The sequence below is a fragment of the Dendropsophus ebraccatus genome, chromosome 12 (assembly GCF_027789765.1).
Source record: "Dendropsophus ebraccatus isolate aDenEbr1 chromosome 12, aDenEbr1.pat, whole genome shotgun sequence".
Taxonomy (NCBI): domain Eukaryota; kingdom Metazoa; phylum Chordata; class Amphibia; order Anura; family Hylidae; genus Dendropsophus; species Dendropsophus ebraccatus.
In genome coordinates this window covers 32,408,072-32,415,969 of record NC_091465.1, presented here as the reverse complement: position 1 = coordinate 32,415,969, position 7,898 = coordinate 32,408,072, and the positions used below count along the sequence as shown (strand labels likewise).

The 7,898-nt window shown below is 42.0% G+C and overlaps 1 protein-coding gene across 1 annotated transcript; it reads left to right on the top strand.

Annotated features, from left to right (window-relative positions):
* Nucleotides 1-2,690: 2,690 nt before the first annotated feature.
* LOC138769724 (uncharacterized) lies at nt 2,691-7,459 on the top strand. Its single transcript, XM_069948360.1, has 4 exons — nt 2,691-2,867; nt 3,717-3,927; nt 5,476-5,564; nt 6,789-7,459. The coding sequence occupies exons 1-4, from the start codon at nt 2,705-2,707 to the stop codon at nt 6,896-6,898; spliced, it is 573 nt and encodes a 190-aa protein (XP_069804461.1). The 5' UTR covers nt 2,691-2,704; the 3' UTR covers nt 6,899-7,459.
* The last annotated feature ends 439 nt before the right edge of the window (nt 7,460-7,898 follow it).

The following is a 7,898-nucleotide window of genomic DNA, read 5'->3' as shown; positions in this document are numbered from 1 at the left end:
ATATGAAAAAAAAAGGTGTCCATAACTTTTCCTAATAGTACGAGAATGCTGGGAGTCTCTCTTTCACATACAGGAATGCTGCTACTTATCTTCTCTCTACAGATGAATGACCACAGTACGCATTACATGCAGCCAGAGACATGCAGTGACTCACAAGTGACATATTCTTTGAATAGGTGTGTATAACCTTTAGCAAGGGTAAAGGTACATTAGGCAGGTACAAATGCTGCTACCACTTATCATTACTTTACACATGTGTGACTACATTACTAATAGATGCCGCCCATGACAGAATAAGCAATTGCATCAAGAAACTCACAGGTGACATCTTCTCTGATTAGTCATTCTACTCCCTTTGTTTCCAACTAGGTCCTGACTATCATGACAATCTATTATCCTCCGCAATTCATCTCTCCAAAGTTTAGCACGTTGATGCCTCTTCCTAGGCACTTTTGTAGCACTTCCTTAGACCCCATTCACACGTCCGTGTCAGTTTTTACTGTCAGGAAATCCTATTTAGGAGGCCTCAAATGTCATCAGGAAAGTATCAGGATTTCCTGACAGTAATCCGTTTTTACCTTCAGGAAACCATCAGGAAAAACCTTCAGGATTACCTGATCAGAAGATAAAAATGGGAGATGTAGTTCAGCAAACTGGATGGTCACAGCTTGCAGAACTACAACTCCCATAATGCCAGGCTGACAGGTCATGATGGGAGTTGTACTTCTGCAACCTGGATGGCCACAGGCTGCAGAAGTACAACTCCCATCATGACCTGTCATCTGAGTTACGGTGGGGGGGGGGCGCTGGGTCCGGGGGCGCTGGGTCCGGACGCGGCACCAGGAAGCAGGAGCCGGGGGAGCAGACGGGGATGGCAGCAGCAGGTGAACACCAGCGCGGAAACAGGAGCCGGGGGAGCAGACGGGGACCAGCGTGACATCAGTGCGGCACAAGGAAGCAGGAAGGTGAGTTATGCGGGTGGTGGGGGTGCGCAGGTAATCCGGTGATTTCGGCGCTCCCAAAGACATCTATGACATGTCCTATTTTTTCCGGATCTATTTTCCGGAATAGACACCCTTCCGGAAAAATCCGGAAGGGTGTCTGTGACCAATTAAAGTCTATGGGTCCGGAAATCCGTCCGGATTTCCTGATAGGAAATCCGGATAGTTTTTCTGGACGTGCGAGGGGGGCCTTACACTGTGCACTTAAAAAAAAGATATGACTCCCAATGTGCCCCTAAATATAAAATGGCTTACATAGTACCCCAAAATATACTAATTCCACCTGTTTTACTCAGTGTGAACATACCCTTATAGTGTGTGTGTGTGTGTGTGTGGGGGGGGATATATGTGTATATATATATATATATATATATATATATATATATATATATACAAAGATAATGGTTGAACGGCACTGTGCTGACTTCAAGTCAAATGGCTTCCAGCCGGTGGGTGCACGTCCTTGGTAGTCGACCCCCGACTCCACAGGATAGAAAATCAAAGGCAGGTAGACGGCACTCCAATGCAGCTGTACGTACACGGGTGAATAAACTTCACCTATTTCACTTCATTGGAGTGCAGTCTACCTGCCTTTGATATATATATATATATATATATATATATATATATATATATATACTTGGATTACGAGCATAATTCGTTCCGGGACCTTGCATGTAATCCAAATCTACTCTTAAACCAAAGCAAATTTTCCCATGAGAAATCACTGATATGCAGACATTTGGTTCCACATCCCAAAAATAAAGATTATTCTGAATAACATGTAAACCGATGAAACAAACATTCAGAAACAGCAGAATATGTGATATTATAAGTTACTGTACAGTAATGGAGAGGATGGGAAACACAAGGGCTGACAGAGACTGCAGGGAGCATGAAGGAATGAGCAGGGCAGATGTGGGCACCTACATGCAGCACTCTCTGTCCGGGGAGAGAGGGGTTACAGCTATGAAGAGATTACTCCCACAGTCCTGTCCCCTGATGTAAGCCCCAGCCTGAAGTGGATCTGCTATGATTTGGAAGGAGAGGGAGACTTCCTGGGTCAGAGTATAGGGCTGTAGACCCCGCTATGCAGACCATGCCCCTCCCCTGCTCCCCCTCCCAGCCAGTACACGGAGCTCTTAAACCAAAGCAATGCTGTTAAACCAAGTCACAATTTTGAAAAGAAAAACTCTTCTTGCAAAACGCTCTCAATCCAAGTGACTCTTAAACCAAGGTACCACTATATATATTTAAATATACAAATTTTTTTCTATTCCCCACATACATTTATAGATATTATTCAATGCACTTCATATAACCCAAAGTAGTACTATTATATAATGCATATCATTCTGTAGAAAAGGAACCCCTCCCAAGGAACATTTGTAAAATTTTACAAATACTAAGATTAAAGAGAAAAATGTAGCTCAGACTAGGCAGGTACACAGCACTGCCTGCAGCCTGTTCCTGGGATCCCTTTTTTTTTTAGCAAATATCACTGTGTCACGTCATCTGCTGTTGCTAAAATTTACATAGATGGATTTTCTCAGTATGAGAAACATGAGGAAGTTTCATAGTGGAGGGACCAGCCACCATCCCTAGCCCTGCCCTTTCATTTGCATTCTCAGGACAGTTTTGGCTATAAAAACCATCAGCACCTGAGAGAGGCACACCTGCTGAAAACCCACACAGAAGACACCATGGCACTCACCAGATCTGCCATCCTTCTCTTTCTAGGAGTAGCTGCCACTGCATTCTATGCAGACGCTCAGAATGTTTGCCAACTGTCTTCCAATGTAACTAATACTAACTATACATTGGCTGTAAATAGTCAGAATCTTGCCGGTGGAACTTCATACACAGGTAAGTCACGCTTACTTTATTTTGCCTACAATTTTCGACACCAGAAATGATTAAATCTACAGTTCAAATCTGACATCAACTTAATGATTAACGGACTGTAGCTCGTACATATCCTATTGATTTTTTAATCTGAAAATTAGACATTATCCTTATCTTGTAATTGTACAGAGGCTCAGAGTTCACTATATCAAAGTGTAGCCGTAATGAAAAATAACTTTTAACATGTCACGGGGCATATCAAAAGTTATTCATCACAGCGGGTCTCATTGCTGAGAACCACTGTGATCAGGAGATATATATTCAGAAGAGAGGGCAGCAGCAGAGCAATCTACTTCCCGACCGCCCACTAATTCTGACAAAGTAGCCTCATAGACTTACGTTGCCCAAATTGGCTTTTAAGATGATACAGCAAGGGAGTGCATCATGCTGCTGTAACGCTGCTGCTGTCTCTCCAGCAATATCTCCTGATCACAGCAGGTCTCAGGAATTAGACCCGCTGAAATCTATAAATTTTGACATGCCTAATATTCTGACAGAGACTCTTTAAGAAGATTTTTAACCCCTTAGAATCAAATGATGTACCTGGTAAATCATAGTGCCACTAGGGGGGTTCAGAGAGGGGTCGCGGCATGATCGGTTGTCGGCTGCTATCAGCCGCGATTGCTGAGCCTGACTAATTAGCCATTTCAATGCAGCTGTTAAAGCTCTCTTATTAGCAATTCACGCACTATTACTAAAGAGTCAAAACAGATAAAAATTGAGAGTCGTTATTTGTTTATGGTTAACGAGGAAGAAACAGAAATTGATGGTGAATAATAACTTGATATTCTCTTTTTTTTTTTTATACAGTGACTTTGTCTTCAACATTAAATACTACTGTTGCAGTCCTGTTCCAGGCTATGTCAAACAACACTAGTATAGGAAGTTGGTCAGTAGCAAACATGTCTTCTAATTGTACTTCTGGATTTGGAGTTTCTTCTTACCTATTAAACAACGCCAATACACTAACTGCCTCATGGACTTCACCAGCCAATCTAACTGGAACCACTGTTACCATCAGGTAAGTCTTGAGTTAATTTTTTACTTAAAGGGGTATTCTGGGAAAAATTTACTTTTCCCCTATCCACAGTATAGGGAAAAAGTAGGAGATTGCGGGGGGTCCGGCCCCTGAACCCGCTGAAGATCTCTGTTTCAGACCCCGCCGGCTCTTGGAACGCGACTCGCGGCTATATGTAGCAATGGAAAGAGCTGAGTACACCGCTCTTCTGGCATACTCGGCTCTTTCCGATGCTCCATAGGAATAAATAGAGCTGCAGGTCACATGCCGACCCGGGGCTCTATTCATAACAGAGCCTGCAGTGTCCGATATTTTTCCCGGATTAGCCCTTTAAGTTAACTGAATATAATATAAAGATCTGTGTCTAAAACCTGAATTTGGGAACCCACCCTAACAGCTGATCTCACGGTATTTGATAGTTATATAGGCCTTATGGCAGTGATACACATGGTACCTACAATACAGCTATCCATTGTTCCAAAACTCGGGAAAATGTTTTGTCAAAGGTTTTTTTTTTTCTCCAAAGCCAAGCTAAGGGGTAAATAGGCGGTTTCAAGTCCATGAAGAGCAGTGGGCTGGCATACCTCTGCGCTCCCTTTCCCCTCCTTATTCCTCATTGATTAAAAGTTAGGGCTGAGCTTCCAGCCCCAAGCTCTTCTCTACCTGCGCTGCGGATGCAAATAGTAGCACTCACCACCCTTGTGTGTCTCTATTTATAACTACAACACAGGTACAAGATTAGGAGACAGACTCGGCTCTGATTAAGCCTCAATTGTTAAGGAGGGAAAGAGAGTGAGGGGGCATGGGGAGTAAGTAGACGTGCCAACCTAACGCATTTCATGGGCTCGGGACCACCTATTTAACACTTGTCTCATGTGCCAGTATATAGAGTACAGGGAAAGTCTATAGAATGCTGGGGCAGTAAATAAAGCACAGTGGTAGTATATAGAGTATTGTATAGTGGCAGTATATAGAGTACAGTGGAAGTATATAGAATACAGGGGCAGTAAATAAAGCACAGGGGTAGTATATAGGGTATAGTGGCAGTATATTGAGTACATTGGTAGTATATATAAGAATGGGCGAGGCCAGTCAAATAGAATGGTAGTTTCTAGGAAATCAAACATGTTTTCCAAAATACGCATGGCACTTGGTCATCATGGGTCACAAAAGGGTGACAAACTCTGTGTTCTCTGTGGCCACCGTGGAATACAGCCGCGGGTCAGCATGTGATCCCGATTATGGAGATTGTCGGGGGAATGGAGGTCAGAACCTCCACAATGTCTTACTCGTTCCCATTGTGAATTAGGGACAAGTAAGTTTAAACTAGAATTAGTTTAGCCAATTAGTTTTTTTTCCCCACTGGTGCTCCAATCGACCTCTACAGGGCTGATAAAGGTATCAGAGTCCTTTGATTGTCCCATGTGTCTGAATAAATGAGCAAACTTATTGGTGCTTGCAGGGCTCTTCTATTTACCTATATCTATTAAATAAAGAATCTCGTTTCTGTGCAAAACAAATAATTTTACTCCTCATTTATTTTTATTTCAGCGCTTTAGTAAGTGACTCTGTTTCCGTCTACCAGTTCACCAGTAACCTGAATACTGTTTCTTCTACTTCTGCTCCTAATGTTACTACAGGTTTGTAAACTTTCATTTCCATACAAATTGCTTTATACCAGACCATACTGTATGAAAAGGGTCAAAATTTGCATGAAGCCTGAGGGACCCGTGTACTTGCACAGCCCCATGCACCCCACTTGCCTCTAAGGGCCCTATTACCCCAAACGATTATTGGTTGCACATGGCCGATTGCTGGCTGTTCTAGCCGATAATTGTTCGGTGTAATAGCTCATGTTAAAAGACCTTGATTAGCCAACATGCACAATGTCACAATGTCAGCTGATCATGATCTTTCAACATGTTGAAAAATCACGATTGCGACGGTCTGCTGCGCGTTGCTCCATGTAATAGGAATCCATCCAACCATAGAATGGAGTCTATGGGACGGGCAGAGATGCGCGCAGGGCCGTATTTACCACTAGGCACCCGTGGTCCGGTGCCTAGGGCAGCACCTTGCAGGGGGGCAGCACCAGGGAGCAGGGGGACAGAAAAAACTAATTTTTTTGTTTTTATTTTTTTTAGTTTCCCTCCTCCCGTTCAGATTTGTCAGTAAATCTGGTGTCTTTTCCAGGGGGGTGGGGGGTATGGTGGTATTGGTCAGGTCTGGTATCGTAAAAAGGTGCGTGAAGATGGGGCGTCTTCAGGTTTAGTGCCTAGGGCAGCAGCAGCTGTTAATACAGCCCTGGATGCGCGCGGGTGCGAGCGGTGGAATCCGCAGCGGGTTGAATGCACCCTTATTCCACTGACATCAATTAAGCTGAATTGTAATACCAAACACAGACTGAGGTTGGGGGGTGGGATGGAGGGGTTCTTTTTATGCAAGAAAGTAGGTGTGTATAATCTTTTTGGATAACCCCATGGGTGGTTTAACACTGGCTAAAATTTTTGCAAGAACACAAAAAAAAAGTGCCGTCTCCAGATTACTTTCTTGGTGTTTTTTTTTCTTCTTTTTTTTTGTGTCTTTGCAAACAGTGGCATTTCTCTCTTATAGAGTTCAATGGAATTTCTTCTCTTTGTCTCAAAAACGCCAAAGGCAAAAAATGCCTTCTACACCTAAAGTCAAAAACGGCAGCAGTAAAAAAAAAAAAAAAGTTTTTTTTCCGGAGGTTAGAAAATACCACAAAAAAAAGCTGTGCCTGGGGGCACTCTCAAGCAATAGAAGTAAACTATAGATGATGTACTGTATATGTATTGGTGAATATTCATTAGCTCATCCGAATCTTTCTGTTTTATCCTCTTTAGCCAACACAACTGCATCAGCGACCACACAAAAAAGTGGAGGCCACGTGAACAGTCCTACCTCCTTGGTTTTGGCTCTCTGTTTTCTGGTCATCAGCAAGTTATTGTCATAAACGTTAACAGAATTAAGGACAGTCATGCAACATCTGTATATATTCCCCCATTACTAGTGGACTGCGTCAAAAAGATCATGCATGTGTGGAACATCTTGTGATATAGTATCTAACTTAGACAGGGCATTGGGGGTGAAGTGCGTGGGGACATGGACCTCTGGTGCTGGGCATCAGAGGAGAGTTCCAATAAACCACTCTGCCTTGGCCAGGGCACTTGGATATAAAGATGTTTTATAGGTATCTAAATCACATAAATCTTTTTACCCTTTTTTTATATTAGCATTGTTTCTTTCGTATGACATGTTTTTGCATGTATGCTACACGTAAAGGTTTATAACCAAGCGTGTATAGTTGCAACATGTTTTTAGTTTTTCTAATTAAATAAGACATTGTATATAGATAAGAAGTACAGTAACTTATGCACATAGAACATGTTTATTTTACTCCTGTCTATTTTTTTTTTTTTTTTTTTATGTAGAAAAGGCCTTGGCTGGAGCACATCTGTAAAATATCTTAAAATGTAAAAATTTAATATTTTCATAAAATGTACAATAATAAAAGGTTGGAAAATATTTAAATGTCTCTTTTAATATGTGTGCATTATTATTTTTTTAAGTGTACCTGTCGTTATAACTTTCAAATGTAAATCAACAGTAGTTATAAGAAAAAAGCAAGTTTGCAATTTACATTCATTATTATTATTTTTTTTTTATCATGCTGTAAATCAAAGCTGTACTTACCAGAAATCCAGGTCCAGTCTACTGAAGGCAGATTTTCTTACTTGTGCTGGTTGGGAAAAAAACAGACAAAACAGAGGAATTCCGGCCAGTATAGAGAGACAAAACTCAATGGGGGAGATTTATCAAAGGGTGTAAAATTTAGACTGGTGCAAACTACCCACTGCAACCAATCACAGCTCAGCTTTAGGCAGTGCTGAAAGGAAAGCTGAGCTGTGATTGGTTGCTGTGGGCAGTTGCACCAGTCTAAATTTTACACCCTT

Bases quoted from the DNA above. Each gene is read 5' to 3' on its own strand.
- LOC138769724 (XM_069948360.1), top strand. From the start codon at position 2,705: ATGGCACTCACCAGATCTGCCATCCTTCTCTTTCTAGGAGTAGCTGCC. The intron at 2,868-3,716 runs GTAAGTCACGCT...TTTTTTATACAG, and splicing joins CGGTGGAACTTCATACACAG to TGACTTTGTCTTCAACATTA. The intron at 3,928-5,475 runs GTAAGTCTTGAG...TTTTTATTTCAG, and splicing joins GGAACCACTGTTACCATCAG to CGCTTTAGTAAGTGACTCTG.